General features: G+C 45.3%; 1 protein-coding gene across 1 annotated transcript in view; it reads right to left on the minus strand.

Annotated features, from left to right (window-relative positions):
* farp2 (FERM, RhoGEF and pleckstrin domain protein 2) overlaps window positions 1–19,571 on the minus strand; it is a 228,832-nt gene extending 209,261 nt beyond the window's left edge. Inside the window, 2 exon segments of the mRNA XM_038816227.1 lie at window positions 19,356–19,517; window positions 19,519–19,571. Of these exon segments, the coding sequence (XP_038672155.1) occupies window positions 19,356–19,517; window positions 19,519–19,548 (192 nt within the window). The 5' untranslated portion in view covers window positions 19,549–19,571.
* Window positions 19,572–21,986: the final 2,415 nt, after the last annotated feature.

Below are 21,986 nucleotides of genomic sequence, written 5' to 3' on the forward strand. Positions count from 1 at the left end.
GGTGAAACTGCACCTCATGACTTCCAAGGCTCATGTCCAGAATGGAACGCAGCGCAGGTACTTTAACTGGGGTTGAGCCAGAGGTTCATACAACTGTCACATCATTTCTACTTCTTATATTCAAAACGATCAACATTCTTTTTATTTATTTATTTTAATACCTGTACACTAGTTTTAGGGACTTCTGTACATTGGCCTCAAAATCTCTCTGCTGTTCTACAGATCCTCACTTTTCAACATTTAGAAAGTTAGAGCAGAGCATTTTCTAAGCTGCATTATGTGGCAGATACCAACACTCCCCCCCCCCCCCCCCCCCCCCCCCCCCCCACCACCACCACCACCACCACCTTCAAGAGAAGCAACAGGATCTCAGGATGAGTGCAGCGATTGCCCTAGAGACATCGGAATATGGGAAACACATTATTACATTCCAAACGTAATAATGCAATCTTCCTTTCCCAAAGGCCAGGAGAAAATACAAAGAATTGCATTCCCTCTGAAAACTCTGATAACCACCTTCAGACCCTTGCAAGGAAAGCAGGGTTACTTAATTAAAAGCATACTACTGCTAATACAATACACACCAGAGAATCAGAGACAGGTTGAACCAGTCCAAAAAATAACTACACCCACACAAGTTCCATTCCTCTTTGCCAGATAAAGGCTGACTAGCCTGCAATGATAGGAAACTCCACCTAAACCTTGAGCAGACACAAGTATCGTGGAGGCCATGATAGCCTACCAGCCAGGGCTGTGCAAACAAACAGAAGGTAACTATCCACAGACAAATACATGGCTAAAATACATATGGGAATTTTGCCAATTTAAATAGGTAGTTTATAGCTAACACTGGAAAAGCACAAGGGATCCTTTTCTAATTTCCTGCTGGTATACCCATTCCGATGCCAAACACAATTCTTTAGTCTTCCTCCCCAAAATGAAGAGGCTTAACGACAGTAATTGAATCATAATCCTGCATCATAGTAGGCAATCAAAAATGGCGAGAGCTAAGAGTCTTCTGAACAGAGTGCACTTTGGTGTACTTTTCATGGTGTCACTGCAAAGCATCATGAACAAATTTCAACCATACTTCAATGTATGGGCAGCGCGGTGGCCTAGTGGTTAGCACAACCGCCTCACGGCGCTGAGGTCCCAGGTTCGATCCCGGCTCTGGGTCACTGTCCGTGTGGAGTTTGCATATTCTCCCCGTGTCTGCGTGGGTTTCGCCCCCACAACCCAAAAATATGCAGAGTAGGTGGATTGGCCACGCTAAATTGCCCCTTAATTGGAAAAAATAATTGGGTAATCTAAATTTATAAAAAAAAATACTTAGTGTAAAACTTTTAGCCCACCAAATAAAGTCTTTCTTACAATATTTTTCACTGAACTCAATACAGTGCCACAGCATGCAATACAAATTGCACTATGAAACCACACACACAGATTTCCATTATCACATTCCCCTGTACAAAGATCATGTTTCACAATACTGGGAACAGAACTACCATTCAGACATTTAAATATTTCTCAGTTAGAAGGTGCTGGGTAGCCTTCAAATAATCTTTCCCACATTTCCCTCCCCTCCCCCCAAAAGCATTTTAAAGCTGGGATGAGATCTTTTACTGGCTCTTCATCTTCCTCAGCTTCATCCTTCAAAGTTTTCTCAATTCGGGAACTGTTCCTTTAGATTTGGAAAACTGTGCATGTCACTCACCCTTTTAAGAAAGAGGGGGAGATATTATAGACCAGTTGGCCCAGCACGAGTGGTCAGGAAATGATTTTAAATTAAAAATAAGGCAACTGAATGCCCTGAACTTTCAGCTGCTCAGGGAGATTCAGCATGATTGGATCAGCATTTTCTGTTTATGTTGATGAGGTGACGGGTGGCTATGTATTTTACCTATTCAATTTTGAGAAGGCATCTGCCATAAAGCATTCTTAGTTCATAGACTTGAAAACAAATTACTGGCTTGGTTGAGTGGCAAGGGACAGAGTGGGGATAATGGGCAGGTACTCTGGGTGGCAGAATGTGACTGGTGGTATTGTGGTAGGAGAACAACTGTTCATCACATTTATTAACAACTTGAGTGACTGGATAGAAAGCCACATATCCAGCCTTACCCGAGAAGAAAGCGTAAAATTACAAAGAGAGATTGAGAGATTAAGTGAATGGGCAACACAGTAGCACAGTTGCTTCACAGCTCCAGGGTCCAAGATTCGATTCCCGGCTTGGATCACTGTCTGTGCAGGGTCTGCACGTTCTCCCGTGTGCTTGGGTTTCCTCTGGGTGCTCCGGTTTCTTCCCACAGTCCAAAGACATGCAAGTTAGGTGGATTGGCCATGCTAAATTTCCCCTTAGTGTCCAAAAAATGTTGGGTGGGGTTACAGGGATAGGGTGGACTTGAGTAGGGTGCGCTTTCCAAGGGCCGGTGCAAACTCGATGGGCCAAATGGCCTCCTTCTGCATTGTAAATTCTATGATTCTATGAAAACTGTGACAAATAGACTTCAGTGTAGGTAAATGTGAGATCAACCACTTTGAACCCGAGAGATATAGAACAGGGTATTTTCTAAATGTGAAAAGCCAAAAATATTGGAGGTCGAAAGAGACCTGGGAAGCCAGGTACATATACCATTAAAGTGTCATGACAGTTACAGAAAATAACCAAGTCGCGCGCGAACACACTTTCTCACTCTGTTCGATATCCTTGTGGCAGTTCCACACAGTTGGCATCAGAATTGATAAAAAGTTTGTGGGCTCAAGGTCCATAATCAAGGGTTTTATTATTTTTTTTAAAAATCGAACGATAGTTTTCATTACAGCAGAGATCTTCATCCCTTTGAAACGTTAACCAGAGAGGCAGAGCTTGATTTAAGTGAAGGTTAAAAGATTCCCACATCACTTGGAAAAAAGGGAGTTCTCACCCAGTGTCCTGCCAACTTTCCTCCCTAAACCAGCATCAAATAACCCACAGATCGTCAACAGTCTCATCATCTTGCTTTTGTACAACTTGAAGATGACCATCAAAGGTCAATAATCTAATTATAAATCCTCTACCCAGAATGCAGCATGTCACCACCACATCGAACATTGTCCTCAAAATCCTAATTACCCCAAGCATCATCAAAAACAAATTAATTAGTTCTCCAGCTCTGTCTTTGCAGCTACAATGTGGAGATGCCAGCGTTGGACTGGGGTGAGCACAGTAAGAAGTCTTACAACACCAGGTTAAAGTCCAACATGTTTGTTTCAAACACTAGCTTTCGGAGCACTGCTCCTTCCTCAGGTGAATGAAGAGGTATGTTCCAGATATATATATATATATATATAGACAAATTCAAAGATGCCAGACAATGCTTAGAATGCGAGCATTAGCAGGTAATTAAGTCTTACAGATCCAGAGAGAGGGGTAACCCCAGGTTAAAGAGGTGTGAATTGTCTCACACCTCTTTAACCTGGGGTTACCCCTATCTCTGGATCTGTAAAGACTTAATTACCTGCTAATGCTCACACTCTAAGCATTGTCTGGCATCTTTGAATTTGTCTATAATATGTTTCTGGAACATACCTCTTCATTCACCTGAGGAAGGAGCAGTGTTCCGAAAGCTAGTGGTTCAAAACAAACCTGTTGTTTAACCGGGTGTTGTAAGACTTCTTACTTTGCAGCTACAAGTCAACAATATTACATTTGGAATAAAAGAATGCCCTGCTTAGTTCTATCAGAAATTGATCCCGCACCATGGTGCCTGCTATGAAAATAAAGCTGGGTGCTCTGTTCCACAACTGTATTATTGCACAAAACTATTAGCTTTGGGCGCCTACAGCTTACTCTTTCTGTCACTTGCTCCTGAATCAGACAACACACAGGGTATTTTGCAAATTGAAGCTCTGAATTTAAACTCAGCAGGGTTTTGCTGACCTTGAACAATAAGTTTTTCTATCAAAAAGTGAAGCTCCTTCCACACAACAGAAATATTTATTTAAACCCAACCATAGATGAGCAAAGCCAGCTGTATCTAGTATAGTTCCTATCTTCATTGTTTGTAAATGAAAGACCATCTAGAATAATTGATTATCCCTGGAGTAAACCCACACCTATTCACAATCAGATCAGCTACTGTGCCAGCTCAGAATTCCTGAGAGCACTAGGTAGGGATATTATGATCCAAGTCAGACCCCAACGGTGGCAAGGATACTGGACCAAAACCCGATATGTTATGTACTCTGGGATAACACAGGCTGCAACTGGATGCAGCTTTAACCAAAACATACTCCAGACCTTGAAGTTAGTTCAATCTGATTTACTGAACCAGTAGCACAGTTCTCTAGGAGTTCGACTCTCTGCTAACCCATGTGTGGTTACTCTGTCTGACTGAACCAGACTAGCTCTTAGCCACGTGCTGGAGGTGTGATACTGTACATACACCCTGACTCACTCTGTAGATGTTCTTCAGTAGAAAGAGGCGGAGCGCGAGTGCCTCGTGCCTTTTATAGTCAGATACCACCCCTGAGTGTCCTGCTGCTCATTGGTCATGTTCTGTTCTGTGTTCATTAGCTGCCCGTCTGTATATCATTACCTGCATGTCTGCATATCATGACAACCCCAACATTTTTATTTATTTTGTAAGACTGTGGAAAGAATACTTTGTTCCAAGAGTGATCGCACAATGAAATAGGGATTTGGTATTTTAAAACAAAACTTTATTATTAATACACTGTTAAACTATTTTCACATCACACTTGAAAATACAAGGGGGGAAAACATGCAGCTTTCTCAATCCATCCCATATCCCAAAGGCACAGATTAACACTTGCTTTCCAGAACTGATTTGACTCATGTTAGAACCCCTGTAGACTAGCTGGATGTCTTCAAAAAGCTGTTTCAACTGATTTGTTTCAGCATCTCCCTTGTCCTCAGACAAGTCTGCTCCACTTTAAGTACTATTACCCATTTTTTTAACTATCCGACTGGGAGCAAAATACTTTACTTGTGGTCTAAAAGGGTAGCCAGATTAAAACTCAACTCAAAAGGTTTCTCAAAATGTCTGAATACCTTAGCTCCACCCAGTAATGACATCATCTCACCATGCTGAAAACAAATTAACTCCCCAGGATGAAAACACTTTAAACACCCCCCCCCCTCACCTCCACCCCCTGCCCAGTCAAACAACAGTGCATTAGTCCCAGCTTTTACAGTGGTCAGTTTAACCTCTGGCTCCTATAAGCTTTCTAGTCTTGTAAATCAAGATTATTTTTTACAAAACACAACTACTGCAGTCAATCGCACTCTAACCCTGGCTTTTAACCATTAAATTGGCAAATGTTTCTAATCCAACGTATCCAAAATCATGCATTCATCACTGGGATCAAACACGGGATCTCCTTGGTGTGATGGCCAAGTGTCATTTGGGGCAGGTTACCCAATCCCAACAAGTGATGGGGGGGATTATCTGGTGACAATATACTCCAGTCTCTCATTTATTCAGCTGGAAGAATGTTACAGACAACTGTGGGAAGACAATTAAGCGTGATGAAGGTTCATCTCAGTTTTCCTCGAGGCTACGCCATGGTAGCGCAGTGGTTAGCACTTCACAGAACCAGAGCCCGAGGTTCAATCCCCAGCTTGGGTCACTGTCTCTGCAGAGTCTGCACGTTCACCCCGTGTCTGCGTGGATTTCCTCCGGGTGCTCCGGTTTCCTCCCACAAGTCCCGAAAGACTTGCTTGTTAATGAATTGGGCATTCTGAATTCATCCTCAGTGTACCCTGTCATGAGAATGTCACTTTAAGAAATGGTAGTCTGCTGAAGTTACTGCAGTGATGTCAGTGTGGGTGGAGCTGAGCTCTGGCTCTGCTTTTTAGTTTCATTTTGAGAAAAGCTTAGGTATGTTTGTGTTTTTTCGGTTTTGTTTCAGTGTTGGAGCTGCAGTCAGCCACAGAAGGTGCGATGTTGCTCTCTCTGCCATGTAAAGACTATCTCTTGATCATTTGGTGAATTCAGGAGTGATTAACTGTTCTCGATAGTGAATTTAAACCTGATGTGCTTCTGTTAAACGGTTTTGTTTATGTCTTACATAAGAACATAAGAACTAGGAGCAGGAGTAGGCCATCTGGCCCCTCGAGCCTGCTCCGCCATTCAATGAGATCATGGCTGATCTTTTGTGGACTCAGCTCCACTTTCCGGCCCGAACACCATAACCCTTAATCCCTTTATTCTTCAAAAAACTATCTATCTTTACCTTAACAACATGTAATGAAGGAGCCTCAACTGCTTCACTGGGCAAGGAATTCCATAGATTCACAACCCTTTGGGTGAAGGAGTTCCTCCTAAACTCAGTCCTAAATCTACTTCCCCTTATTTTGAGGCTATGTCCCCTAGTTCTGCTTTCACCCGCCAGTGGAAACAACCTGCCCGCATCTATCCTATCTATTCCCTTCATAATTTTAAATGTTTCTATAAGATCCCCCCTCATCCTTCTAAATTCCAACAAGTACATTCCCAGTCTACTCAACCTCTCCTCATACTCCAACCCCTTCAGCTCTGGGATTTACCTAGTGAATCTCCTCTGCACACCCTCCAGTGCCAGTACGTCCTTTCTCAAGTAAGGAGCCCAAAACTGAACACAATACTCCAGGTGTGGCGTCACTAACACCTGATGCAATTGCAACATAACCTCCCTAGTCTTCAACTCCATCCCTCTAGCAATGAAGGACAAAATTCCATTTGCCTTCTTAATCACCTGTTGCACCTGTAAACCAACCTTCTGTGACTCATGCACTAGCACACCCAAGTCTCTCTGCACAGCGGCATGCTTTAATATTTTGTTTAAATAATAATCCCGTTTGCTGTTATTCCTACCAAAATGGATAACCTCACATTTGTCAACATTGTATTCCATCTGCCAGACCCTAGCCCATTCACTTAACCTATCCAAATCCCTCTGCAGACTTCCAGTATCCTCTGCACTTTTCGCTTTACCACTCATCTTAGTGTCATCTGCAAACTTGGACACATTGCCCTTGGTCCCCAACTCCAAATCATCTATGTAAATTGTGAACAATTGTGGGCCCAACACGGATCCCTGAGGGACACCACTAGCTACTGATTGCCAACCAGAGAAACACCCATTAATCCCCACTCTTTGCTTTCTATTAATTAACCAATCCTCTATCCATGCTACTACTTTACCCTCAATGCCATGCATCTTTATCTTATGCAGCAACCTTTTGTGTGGCACCTTGTCAAAGGCTTTCTGGAAATCCAGATATACCACATCCATCGGCTCCCCGTTATCTACTGCACTGGTAATGTCCTCAAAAAATTCCACTAAATTAGTTAGGCATGACCTGCCCTTTATGAACCCATGCTGCGTCTGCCCAATGGGACAATTTCTATCCAGGTGCCTCGCTATTTCTTCCTTGATGATAGATTCCAGCATCTTCCCTACTACCGAAGTTAAGCTCACTGGCCTATAATTTCCTGCTTTCTGCCTACCTCCTTTTTTAAACAGTGGTGTCACATTTGCTCATTTCCAATCCACCGGGACCACCCCACAGTCTAGTGAATTTCGGTAAATTATCACTAGTGCATCTGCAATTTCCCTAGCCATCTCTTTTAGCACTCTGGGATGCATTCCATCATGGCCAGGAGACTTGTCTACCTTTAGCCCCATTAGCTTGCCCATCACTACCTCCTTAGTGATAACAATCCTCTCAAGGTCCTCACCTGTCATAGCCTCATTTCTATCAGTCGCGGGCATGTTATTTGTGTCTTCCACTGTGAAGACCGACCCAAAAAGCCTGTTCAGTTCATCAGCCATTTCCTAATTTCCCATTATTAAAACTCCCTTCTCATCCTCTAAAGGACCAATATTTACCTGAGCCACTCTTTTTTGTTTTATATATTTGTAAAAACTTTTACTGTGTTTTTATATTCTGAGCAAGTTTACTCTCATACTCTATCTTACTCTTCTTTATAGCTTTTTTAGTAGCTTTCTGTTGTCCCCAGTCCTCTAATTTCCCAGTCCTCTAATCTCCCAGCAATCTTTGCCACTTTATATGCTTTTTCCTTCAATTTGATACTCTCCCTTATTTCCTTAGATATCCACGGTCGATTTTCCCTCTTTCTACCGTCCTTCCTTTTTGTTGGTATAAACCTTTGCTGAGCACTGTGAAAAATCGCTTGGAAGGTTCTCCACTGTTCCTCAACTGTTCCACCATAAGTCTTAGCTCCCAGTCTACCTTAGCTAGTTCTTCTCTCATCCCCTTGTAATCTCCTTTGTTTAAACACAAAACACTAGTATTTGATTTTACTTTCTCACCCTCCATCTGTATTTTAAATTCCACCATATTGTGATCGCTCCTTCCGAGAGGATCCCTAACTATGAGATCATGAATCAATCCTGTCTCATTACACAGGACAAGATCTAGGACCGCTTGTTCCCTCGTAGGTTCCATTACATACTGTTCTCGGAAACTATCGCGGATACATTCTATAAACTCCTCCTCAAGGTTGCCTTGACCGACCTGGTTAAACCAATCGACATGTAGATTAAAATCCCCCATGATAACTGCTGTACCATTTCTACATGCATCAGTTATTTCTTTGTTTATTGCCTGCCCCACCATAACGTTACTATTTGGTGGCCGATAGACTACTCCTATCAGTGACTTTTTCGCCTTACTATTCCTGATTTCCACCCAAATGGATTCAACCTTATCCTCCATAGCACCGATGTCATCCCTTACTATTGCCCGGATGTCATCCTTAAATAACAGAGCAACACCACCTCCCTTACCATCCACTCTGTCCTTCCGAATAGTTTGATACCCTCGGATATTTAACTCCCAGTCGTGACCATCCTTTAACCATGTTTCAGTAATGGCCATTAAATCATAGTCATTTACGATGATTTGTGCCATCAACTCATTTACTTTATTCTGAATCTTATGGATGTTAAAAGGAAAGTTTAAGGGTTACTTAGTGTTGTACTTTTTGGGGATTGTATTTGAATTAATGGTTGCTAAGATGTTCACTGTATGTTTTAAAAAGGTTAACTTGAGTTCATAGAATAAACATTGTTTTGCTTTAAAAAATACTTTTCCATTTCTGCTGTACCACACCTGTAGAATGTGTTTATAGAATGTATCCGCGATAGTTTCCGAGAACAGTATGTAATGGAACCTACGAGGGAACAAGCGGTCCTAGATCTTGTCCTGTGTAATGAGACAGGATTGATTCATGATCTCATAGTTAGGGATCCTCTCGGAAAGGAGCGATCACAATATGGTGGAATTTAAAGGGCCGTGTGCTCCCCATACCACAATCTAGTAAAAGTCATGGGTCAGGTGAACTCCATGATACACTTTGGGGTTCTCTAAACCCTGGCCCATAACAACCCGAACAAACGCCGGAATGTGGCGACTGGGGATTTTCACAGTAACTTCATTGCAGTGATAATGTAAGCCTACTTGCGACAATAATAAAGATTATTATTACTACTACTAGGAGTGATGGCAAAAGTCACAAAAAGGAAACTGTTCAGAGTCACAGTGCGCTTTGGCAACAATCAAGCTGAACATCAATACATAAAGTCAGACATGATGAAAGTGAGGAGCTACTGTTCACATGATGGAAAAAGAACAACATTAAGCAACTGTGTTTGAATTCATAGAATGACCTACAAGTTTAACAAAGCTACAGTGTCTTCACAAACTGACTGCTGCATTTCCTACATTATAACAGTGACTACACTTCAGAAATACTTAACTGACTGCAAAGCATTTTGGAACACTCCAAGATCGTGCAAGTACAAATACAGCATAGCTGGATTAACAACTCTGGAACAGTGCAAGCAAGGCAGGCATTTGAAAATATGGAGGAATGCAAGTACTTATCATAGAAATCATCGAAAATTTAGGACACAGGAGGCCATTCAGCCATCATAATTGTATCAGTTGAGAAACAGCTCTGATCCCACCTTTCTGCATTAGGTCTGTAGCCCTGCAGGTTAAGGTTCTCCAAATGGACATCCAAGTACCTTTTTTAACTATAATGAGAGTTTTTGTCTGTACCGCCCTTTCAAGCGGTGAGTTCCAGGTCCCTATCATCCTCCGGATAAAAAAATGTTTCTTCACCTCTCCCCTAACCTTCCCTCAGTTACTCCTCTGCTATGGTAAATAGGCCATCTCTTTTCATTGAATCCAGTCCCTCAATTTTGTACATGTCAATTACATCACCCCTCAACACCCTCTATTCCAAGGCAAACACGGGATGTGAGTGGCACTGGCTAGGCCAGCATTTATTGCCCATTTGCCCTCAAGGTGATGGCGAGCCACTTCCTTGAACTGCAGTCCACAAGATGTAGGTATACCCTTAGTGCTGTTAGGGAGAGAGTTCCAAGATTCAATCATAGCAAAGTGAAAAACAGCAATAGAGTTCCAAGTCAGGATTGTGTGATTTAGAGATGGTCTTGCAAGTGGTTCCCATACACCTGCTGCCTTTGTCCTTTGAGGTCACAGATTAGAAAATGCTAACAATTGATCCTTGGTGAGTTGCTGCAGTGTAACTTGTAGAATAAATGGCACACACTGCTGCCATTGTGAGTCAGTATTGGTGAAGGGGGGGGGGGGGGGGGGGGGGGGGGGGTGGTGCATGTTGAAGGTAGTGAATGCTGTACCAATCAAGCGCACTGTTTAATCCTGGTGCCATGTTTTGAATGTTGTTGGAGCTGCATTCATCCAAGTGGAAACTATTCCATTACACTCCTGAGTGCCTTCTAGATTGAGGACAGGCTTGGAGGAGTCAGGAGGCGAGCTTCCCACTGCAAGATTCCCAGCTTCTGACCTGCTCTTTTGCTGCAGTATTTATATGGCTGGTCCAGTTCAGTTTCCAGGCCTTGTATCTGGGTAGAATGCTGATTAGCTAGTCTTTACACCCCAATTTACCTTGTGCCACTCCCCAGCCTTTTCCCCATGCTCATTGTTTTTCAGGCTATAATCCAACTCCCTCACAAATGTCTCAATTGATCTCAGCCTGTGCATTCACTATCAATGACTCGCTGCATGAAAATAATTTCTTCAGACCACCATTGCTGCAGTTGCCAATTATCTTAAATCTGTTTCCTCTCGTTCTCGATCCTTCCACTATTAGGAACAGTTTCTCTCTATCTATTCTGCCCAGACCCCTCATGATTTCAAATTGCCTCTCAACTGTCTCGTCTCCAAGGAAAACAGTCCCAACTTCTCCAATCTATCTTCATAATTGTAGCTCCTCATCCTGGGAACCATTTTCTTGAATCTTTTCTGCAGTCTCTCCAATGTATTCACATCTCTCCTAAAGCATGGTGCCCAGACTGGGGTCAATATTCTAGTTGAGGCCAAAGCAGTGTTCTATACAAGGTGAACATAATTACCTTTCTTTTGTACTCTATGCTCCTATTAATAAAGCCGAGGATGATGTATGCTTTATTAACCATGCTCTCAAACTGTCCTGTCACTTTCAATGACCAATGCACATTCACACCCAGGTCCCTCTGACCCTGCACTCTCTTTAGGATCATACCCTTTATTTAATTTGTCTCTCCATGCTCTTCCTACCAAAATGAATTATTTCACACTTCTCTGCATTAATTTTCATCTGCCACTGAACCGCCCATTCCATCAACCTGTCGTCCTTTCAAAGTTCTACACTATTCACAATGCTCCTAGTTTCACATCATTTGCAAATTTTAAATCATGCCCTATACAAAGGTCTTTGTCATTAGTTATATTGGGAACAGTAAGGATTCAAAGGACGACTCCTGGGAAACTCCACTACAAACCTTCCTCCAGCCCAAAAACATCCATTAACCACGATTCTGTTTCCTGTCACTCAATTAATTTCATTCCCTGTTGCTTTTGCCACTTTTATTCGAGTTAGAACTGTGCTCACGAGTCTGTTGTGCAACACTTTATCAAATGCCTTTTGGAACCCATGTACAGTATATTTTGTATGAGGTTTTTTTACGACATCTATACTAAGCTTTCCTTTCACTCATACCCCCAGTTCAAGTATCCCTGCAATAAAATTGATCTTTGCCATTTGATATTGCATATACTTCTACCAAACTCATTTCTTTCAAGTTAAAGAGATCATTCACCTGGTTATCCTCATAACAATTCTTTGACACTGTGGCTAACCCTTGAAACTCCACTGTACACTACATTCATGGCTAGATTGTTCCAATTCAATGTTCTCCTTCATCTCTACCTCATCCTTAAATCCTCAAAATTAAAAGCATTCAAGAGGCAGTGGCTCAAAGCTGATATGATCCAAGCATCCATTATTTAAAACATTTGCTTGCAAGTTCACATACTTGAGGTGAAGAAGATAGTTAGATCTTTGCAAGACAGGAGCCAGTCACTCTGAAAGATAATTAATGGTTTTGTGGCTTCCTGGGCTTTACCACTAGCTAATAAGGTTGTAGGATGGAGGAAGGAGGAAGCATTGGTGGTTGAAGAGTAAAATCTGCAGAGAAAGCATACAGGAGCCTGAACACACAACTATAAACGAGCTACAAAAACAGAAAATACTGAGCATTCTCAGCAGGTCTGACAGCATCTGTTGAGAGAAAAGGGAGCTAACGTTGAGTCTGGGAGACTCTTTGTCAAAGCTGGGCTTTGCAAAGAGTCATCCAGACTCGAAACATTAGCTCCCTTTTGTCTCTCAGATGCTTTCAGACCTGCTGACTTGTCCAGTATTTTCTGTTTCTGTTTCAGATTCCAGCCATCGCAGTAATTTGCTTTTATATTAATATAAATGAGTTGCTTGGCCAGGCAACTATACAGTTTAAGCATAGCATATTCCAACGCCACCTCTAATGATGTGACAATGCAATTAAACATTCCAGTCACGACTTCCGGTTGCGGCTATGACCAGCTAAGTCGCACATTGGCAGCTCCTGCGACAAAGGTGTTTAAGGGCCGATTGGAGGGCCCCGACGGTACTGTAAAGACGAATCCCGGTGGGGGAAGGCTCCCTGAGGAGAGTGAGACCAACTTTATGGTCGGTACTCGGAGAGGGGCGACAAAAAAAGCGGCAGCAGCTCCCCAAAAAAAGCGGGGGAAGAGGACCAAAATGGCGGCCGGTGGTGCACTAGAAGATTGGAGAAAATGGGCGGAGGAGCAGCAGGCCGCTCTCCTCCGGTGTTTTACGGAGCTGAAAGTGGAACTCTTAGAGTCCATGAACGCGACGACCACAAGGCTGATGGGGGCCCAGGCGACCCAAGAGGCGTCGATAAGAGAGCTGCAGCAGGAGATGGCGGTGAGGGAGGAGGAAGCCACGGTCCTCGTGGGAAAGGTGGAGGTGCACGAGGCACTCCACCTGAAATGGCAGAGCCGCTTTGAGGAGCTGGACACGCGAATGAGGCGGAAGAACTTGAGGATCCTGGGCCTAGCAGAAGGCCTGGAGGGCCTGATCTCCCGAAATATGTAGCGGAGATGTTGAGCTCCCTGATGGGAGAGGGGGCCGGTCCATCGCCCCTGGAGCTGGAAGAAGCATATCGGGTCATGGCTAGGCGGCCTAGGGCAAGCGAGCCCCCGAGGGCGGTGCTGGTGCGGTTCCAGCGCTCTCTGCGATCGGGAGGAAAGTGCTGAGGTGGGCCAAGAGGGAGAAAGCAGCAAATGGGAGAATTCGACGGTGCGGGATATATCAGGACTGGAGTGCGGAGGTGGCAAAGCGGCGGGCCCGGTTTAACGAACGAAGGCGGTGCTGCACGCAAAAAAGGATCAAGTTGGAATGCTGCAGCCAGCGCGCTTGTGGGTCACCTACAAGGACCAGAACCATTACTTTGAGACCCCAGAGGAGGCATGGACTTTTGTTCGGGAGGAAAAGCTGGACCTGAACTAGAACTTGGAACGCCGGCGGTCGAGGCCGCCCGAGTACCCTTGGACTGATCAAGTGGCCCATGTCTTTCTTAGGCCAGGTCGGAACTTGGTTAAAGTTGATGGATCGTTGGTTTCTTTGAAACTTGTGTTATGGGGGTTTCTTTGTTCCTTTTTGTGTGTCTCTTCCCATGCCAACTTCCCTTAATTATTGTTGTTGTAGGGGGGCTTTTTACTGTTTTTTGATCTGTTCTTTAAGGGTTATGGTTACTGTTGGTTAAGTACGTTATTATTGGGTAGTTATTTAGTTATTAGTTATGCAGGCATAGTTATGTATTTATGTATTTATTTGCGATTTGTATTTATATTGTTATATTGTTAAGTTGGGGAGGCGGGACGGGGGGGGAGCAAGTGGGTTATGCGTGTTTTCTTTTTCTCTTTTTTCTTCCTCTCGTTTTAAGGGGGCTTTGTTATCGGTGTGGATGGGGATGGGGGTGGAATTGAAGATGGCGGGGTAGGGTGTGGCCGGGCAAAAGCGCGGGCTCTCCCCGGTTTCCCGCGCGCGGGACGGAGGAAGGGGGAGGAGAGAAGAGTGGGGTGTGGCCAGCAATGGCGGCTTTTCCCGCGCTGAAGCGGAGTCAGAGAGGGATGGCAAGGGGGGGGGGGAGGCCCCTCCCCCCCACATCGGGAGGAGTCGGAGTGTGGCAGGGGCAGCCGGGTCAGCGAAAACCAGCTGACTCTCGGGAGTACGATGGTGGATACACTGCGGGCTAGGAGGGGTCCTAGCCGGGGGGGGGGGGGGGGGTGGGGGGGGGATACCGGGTTTGCTGCTGGAAAGGCTCTGAGGACGGGAAGGGAAGAACGGGAGGAGAGAGGGGGGGGGGGGCCATCGCCATGGGGAACGGGTCAGAAGGGGAGGGTCGATCCGGGGCGAACAGGGGACAGAACATGGCTAATAGACAGGGGAAAGGGACGGGTCGCTCCGCGACCCGGTTGATTACTTGGAATGTGAGGGGGCTGAACGGACCGGTCAAGAGATCAAGGGTTTTTTCACACCTAAGGGACTGCAGGCGGATGTGGCAATGTTGCAGGAGACTCACTTGAGAGTAGTAGACCAGGTGCGCCTGAGAAGGGGGTGGGTGGGACAGGTGTTCCACTCAGGCTTGGACGCAAAGAACCGGGGGGTGGCGATTTTGGTGGGAAAGAGGGTGTCGTTCGTGGCGGTGCAGGTGGTAGCAGATAAGGAGGGTAGGTACGTGATGGTGAAGGGTAGGCTGCAGGGAGAGAATGTGGTGCTGGTAAATGTATATGCCCCGAATTGGGATGACGCGGGTTTTATGAGGCGCCTGTTGGGCCTCATTCTGGGTCTGGAGGCAGGAGGCCTGATCATGGGGGGGGACTTCAACACAGTGCTCGACCCTGGGCTGGACAGATCGAGTTCCAGGACGAATAGGAGGCCGGCAGCGGCGGAGGTGCTAAGGGGGTTCATGGAGCAGATGGGGGGGGTAGACCCTTGGAGATTTGGCAGGCCAAGGGCGAGGGAGTATTCTTTTTTCTCCCACGTCCACAGGGTGTACTCCAGAATAGACTTTTTTTGTACTGAGCAGGGGGCTGATTTCGAGAGTGCAGGACACGGAGTACTCGGCCATTGCGATTTCGGACCATGCACCACACGGGTAGAGGTAGAACTGGGGGAAGCACAGGACCAGCGCCGCCTGTGGCGCCTGGATGTGGGGCGCTGGCGGACGATGAGGTGTGCGGAAGGGTCCGGAAGGGCATTGAGAGATATCTGGGCACGAACGACACGGGCGAGGTGAAGGTGGGGTAGTATGGAGGCCCTGAAAGCAGTGATCAGAGGAGAGCTGATCTCATAAGGGCACACAGAGAAAGGAAGGAGAGGCAGGAGAGGGAGAGACTGGTGGGGGAACTTATAGAAGTGGACAGGAGATATGCGGAGACACCAGAGGAGGGGCTGTTGAGGGAGCGGCGCAGTTTACAGGCCAGTTTGACCTACTGACCACTAGGAAGGCGGAGACGCGATGGAGAAGGGCACAGGGTGCGGTCTATGAGTACGGGGAAAAGGCGAGCAGGATGCTAGCACACCAGCTGCGCAAGCGAGATGCAGCCAGAGAGATTGGGGGAGTGAGAGAGAAGGGAGGGAACGTAGTGCAGAAGGGGCAAGAGGTGAACGGGGTCTTCAGGGATTTCTACAGGGAATTGTACCGGTCTGAGCCGCCCAGGAGGAGGGGGGGAATGGAGAACTTCCTCGATAGATTGAGGTTCCCAAAGGTCCAGGAGGAAAGGGTGGAGGGGCTGGGGGCGCCGATAGAGCTGCAGGAACTAGTTAAAGGGATAGGCCAGATGCAGGCGGGGAAGGCGCCGGGGCCGAATGGGTTCCGGTGGAATTTTATAAGAAGTATGTGGACTTGGTGGGTCCAGTGCTGGTGCGAGCCTTCAATGAGGCGCGAAGAGGGGGGGGCTTTGCCCCCGACAATGTCACAGGCCTGATCTCCTTGATCCTGAAGCGGGACAAAGACCCTGTACAGTGCGGGTCCTATAGGCCTATCTCCCTCTGAATGTAGATGCCAAACTGTTGGCAAAGGTCCTGGCAACCAGAATAGAGGATTGTGTGCCAGGGGTAATCCATGAGGACCAGACGGGTTTCGTAAAGGGACGACAACTTAATACAAATGTCCGGAGGCTGTTGAATGTAATTATGATGCCAGCAGTGGAGGGGGAGGCTGAGATAGTGGTAGCACGGATGCGGAGAAGGCATTCGATAGGGTGGAGTGGGAATACCTGTGGGAGACGCTGGAACGGTTTGGGTTTGGGGAGGGATTATCAAGTGGGGAAGCTGCTGTATTCGGCCCCGATGGCGAGTGTGGTTACAAACGGGAGGAGGTCGGAGTATTTTGGGCTCCATCGATGGGTACCAGGCAGGGATGCCCCCCTATCCCCCTTACTATTTGCATTAGCGATCGAACCGTTGGCGATGGCACTGGGGGTTCAGGGGTTGGAGAGGACTGACAAGGGAGGGGAGGAGCATCGGGTATCACTCTATGCGGATGATTTGTTGTTGTATGTGGCGGATCCGGAAGGGGGAATGCCGGAGGTAATGGAAATACTAGCGGAGTTTGAACCATGTACATATGTTCTGGATGTGTCCGGCACTGGAAGAGTTCTGGGAGGGGGTGGCGGGGACGGTATCGAGAGTGTGGGAACCAGGTCAAACCAGGGTGGGGGCTAGCGATTTTTGGGGTTGGGGTGGAGCCAGGAGTACAGGAGGCAAGGGAGGCCGGAATATTGGCCTTTGCGTCCTGGTAGCTCGGAGAAGGATCTTGATTCAGTGGAGGGACACAAGGCCACCAAGCGTTAACACCTGGTTAAACGACATGGCAAGCTTCATCCAATTGGAAAGAATTCAAATTCGCCCTGAGAGGGTCGGTACAGGGGTTCTTCCGGCGGTGGCAGCCCTTCCTTGACTTTCTGGATCAGAGGATAGGAACCGGAGGCCGAAACAGCAGCAACCCGGGGAGAAAAGGGGGGGGGGGGGGGGGGGGATAGCAACGAAGGGAGCACGTCAGCGGGGGGTCGCGGGCAAGGACTGCCGAGGCCATCGGAAGAAAGGGGAAAAACGGTTTGGTTGCTAGACTGATAGCGCGGGGGGGGGGGGGGGGGGGGGGCGGGGGGGGCGGTGGGAGGTTTTTTCCAGGGGGACTTGTGGTGTTATAATTTAAAATGTAATAGGGGTAAATGTTTGTATCGAAAAATTTCAATAAAAATTATTTAAAAAAAAAAAACATTCCAGTCACTTTGCAGTCTAATAATTTAACATGCCTGGCATCAATTGATGACCATCACAACCATGTTGCTTTCTGCTTAACGTTTAACTACCAGTGCATTGTACGGCATAGTGGTGCAGTGGTTAGCACGGCACCGAGGACCCTGGTTCGATCCTGGCCCCAGGTCACTGTCCATGTGGAGTTTGCATTCTCCCCATGTCTGCATGGGTCTCATCCCCACAACCAGAAGATGTGAAGGGTAGGTGGATTGACCACACTAAATTTCACCTTAATTAGAAAAAAGTATTGGGTTAAAAACAAAAACTACCAGTGCACAACCACAAGCGAAATTCAGCCTGGGCTATATAGACGTACAAGTACAGGTTCAAGTATTGCATCCACAGATATTTTCTTTGAACTTTGTGATCAAGTTACAAGGAAAGTGTTAATACCACCCAACACAATGGAAAAGAATTGTGCCACTGGACACTCAGGTTCAGCAAACATGATTCACTTCATTGTAAGTGTGAGCCAGCAAATTTATTATCAGACTAATTTCTAAAATGAATCCTACAAATTACCTTCACCAAATTCAAAACTGATGCTGGGAGTACAACTTCCAAGGAACTTACCTTCTAAAGCTTGAGTTATCCATTTGATAATTTTGGTATTTTTCCCACCTGCTTCCCGGTTTCATTGTGGTGCTGGTTCACTCTAGTGAATTGGTTCACACATACCAGCTGGACGGCAGGCTGCTAATGTTTTTAAATCTAAATTTCCATTTTCACAATGGTCATTAAAGCAACAAAAATGCAGGCAAAACCCAGTGGATGATATAATGAAAGTAGAGACAATCATATGATGGGGTGGAATAACACTCCATGTGGCGCAGTGGTTAGCACTGGGACTGCGGCGCTGAGGCCCTAGGTTTGAATCCCTGCCCTGGGTCACTCTCCATGTGGAATTTGCACATTCTCCCCATGGCTGCGCAGATTTGGGCAGCACGGTGGTGCAGTGGGTTCGCACTGAAGCCTCACGGCACCGAGGTCCCTGGTTCAATCCCGGCTCTGGGTCACTGTCCGTGTGGAGTTTGCACATTGTCCGTGTATGCATAGGTTTCGCCCCCCAACACCCAAAAATATGTGCAGTTGTAGGTGGATTGGCCACGCTAAATTGCCCCTTAATTGCAAAAAAAAAAAAAAAATTGGGTACTCTAAATTTATTTTTTAAAAGTCTGCATGGGTTTCACCCCCACAACCCAAAAGATGTGCAGGCCACACAAAAATTGCACTAATTGGAAAAAAATTTGACCTGGGTACTCTGAAAAAATTTTTTTTAAAAGAAAATAGTATTTGTGATGCAGCGTAGGAGTAACTTGAAGATAATTTGTGATAGGTATGGCATGCTGGGAAGAGTGGGTCATTTGGCAGTTATAATTTCCAAACTCCCACCCCACCACTGAGCTTTCCTAGTGTCATGCCAGGTCTGGTAATACTTTGATTAATCAACTCAATTCATCGCCCCAGAATGGCAACGGCAAACTAAATGGATTATGGTCTTCTTTTATCTTTTAGTTTTCCTAACAGCAGGTAAAGAGCGCCCCCTCATAGAGACAATGTTTTCAATTATTCTCAAAAAGAAAAGCAGGATTTTCTGTAAACAAAAGTGCACAAAAGCACTCAACTTCTCCTTTGGTAACAAAATGTTCTTACCTCTACTTCAACCTGCTCCTGTACCTCATCCAGCAACTGGACCACAAGCTGAATCCCTCTGCCCCGGGCTTTGAGAGGTGTCATGGAGAGGCTTTGCCCTGGCTCCAAAGTACTAATTGCTGCATTTGTTTGTGCTCCGAGTCGAGTTCCAGGAGTCTGCAAACACTCGATAAGTTCCTTCCATCTCCTCCATGGCTCGTCAGTGGGCAACAGATGTAATCTAGGAAAAGATAAACGGTCATGCCTTATACATTTGCTGCCAGATCACAACTTCTTTTCAACCATATTGTAATTTGTCACTTGGTGCAAAACAATGTTAATTCTTCTTGATGTTACTAAAATCAGACTGCGGCTGACGTCAGGAATATGCACAAAAGTATCATTGTGCAAACCAATAGTGCATTAACAACTGCTTCAGACTAGCATCAGAAAATATCCTAATAAATAATTTTCTCCGTCTACACTTTGACAAAGGAACTGTTTTTAAGCTGAAGGATCAGTTTGTAAAGTCCATTCACAATCTGTCGACATATTATTATCGGTAGCTATCCAGTCACATACACAGATTGTGCTACTGCACTTCATTTGGACAAAGAGAAAACCAAATCATTTCAAATTTTAGACAAGGCATCAGTGAGTGATACTGACACGAGGGTAGAAAAACCAAAGTCAGACAGATCACTAGGCAGAAAACAAAGAAACTTGCATTCATATTGCACCTTTCACCTTCTCAGGATAGCAGAGTCTGCATGTTCTTCCCGTGTCTGCGTGGGTTTCCTCCGGGTGCTCCAGTTTCCTCCCACAAATCCCGAAAGTCATGCTGTTAGGAAATTTGGACATTCTGAATTCTCCCTCTGTGTACCCGAATAGGCGCCGGAATGTGGCGACTAGGGGCTTTTCACAGTAATTTCACTGCAATGTAAGCCTACTTGTGAGAATAAAGATTTTTTTTTTTTTTAAAGCCTCATTTTATCTCCTTCACAGGCACTAGTCCCAGATATCTAATCTCCAGTGCTGTCTATCTCCATTCGCTTCTTCTGCCCCAGTCCTGCGCTAAATGCATGTCTCGCTGCTAAACCATGAAATACTCTGGTTAGCCAAATCCACAACCTGCTCACTACTTTTTGCCAAAACGCACATTTTTTGCCTTCATCCAATCTCATCCACCGTGCTGACCAACCAAAGTAGTCAACTCCAGTCTATCCAATTCCAGAACATTAAGTGCGACTAAATCAAATGACACACTCTTTCCCCAACTATCCATTAACCACTAGTTAACTATACCTAACCTACCATTTTGACTGCAGTCTATGTATCCTCTTTTTAAAAAAAAAACACTGGATAAAATTGAGCAGTTGCATAAAGGAACATACCACTGATCTAATTTTTGCAGAAATTGTGTTTTGTTTAAAACTAACAAAAGCAGTTCACATTGTGGGTCTTAGTCACAAACTCCCAAAACCCAGGAGCAAAAATGATTACACCAACAACACTAACAAAAACAGAGTTGTGTCTTCCAAGTCTTTTTTCGAACCAGAAACTTCTGAATGACTCTGGTTATGCCAGCATCCATCAGCTAAAGATGAGAAGTACATATTATTTAAAGATTCAGGATTTATAGAGTTGCAGTACATTTATTCATAACGATTCTACAACCTAAGTATTTTGTTCATAGATCCTGCTCTAAAATGGTGGAAGTCATCAAGATTGTCAATGAAATGCCTCACGGAAGTGTTAAAACATCTCTGAAACATCTTAACTGTACACTTTTACTGATAACAGGAGAGCGCTACTCTGATTCATCCACACTGTTACTCAGATGGGTCTCATGCTCCTTACTCAGTTTCCTATCAACCCACTTTCCCCTCCAAGCCACACACCATCCTGACCTTGGAAATATATTGTCATTCCTTCACTGTTGTTAGGTCAAAATCATGGACTTCCCTCCCTAACAGCACTCTGGGTGTAGCTACACCACATGTACTTCAGTGGTTCCACAAGGGCAGCTCACCACCACCTTCTCAAGGGAAATTAGGGATAGGCAATAAATGATGGCCGATCCAGCAACACTCACATCCCATGAATTAGTTTTTAAAAACATTTGCTGTCATGAGTCATAGAATTTACAGCGCAGGGGGCCTTTCGACTCTGCACCAGCCCTTGGAAAGAGCATCCGTCTCAAGCCCACACCTCCACCATATCCCAATAACGTGACTCAATCCTTTTGGACACTAAGGGCAATTAAGCATAGCCAATCCACCTAACCTGCATATCTTTCAGGACTTGTGGGAGGAAACTGGAGCACCCGGAGGATACCTATGCAGACACAGAGAACATACAACCTCCACACAGTTACCGATGGGTGGAATTGAACACTGGTCACTGGTGCTGTGACGCAGAAGTACGAGCCACTGTGCCATCGTACCTATTTGCAGAGTTTGCCGATTACACACTAAATGGCATAAAAACAGAAAATTCTAAAACATTCAGGAGGCGGGCAGCACACGTGCAAACAAAAATAAGATTCACATATTAGCTCGATAATCTTTCATCCAAACTTATTTTTGATGAAAGGTCATCGATCCGAAACATTTTTTTTTTTACTTTAAATCTCCAGGAACCACACTATTT

This window comes from Scyliorhinus canicula, chromosome 13, assembly GCF_902713615.1.
Source record: "Scyliorhinus canicula chromosome 13, sScyCan1.1, whole genome shotgun sequence".
Taxonomy (NCBI): Eukaryota; Metazoa; Chordata; class Chondrichthyes; order Carcharhiniformes; family Scyliorhinidae; genus Scyliorhinus; species Scyliorhinus canicula.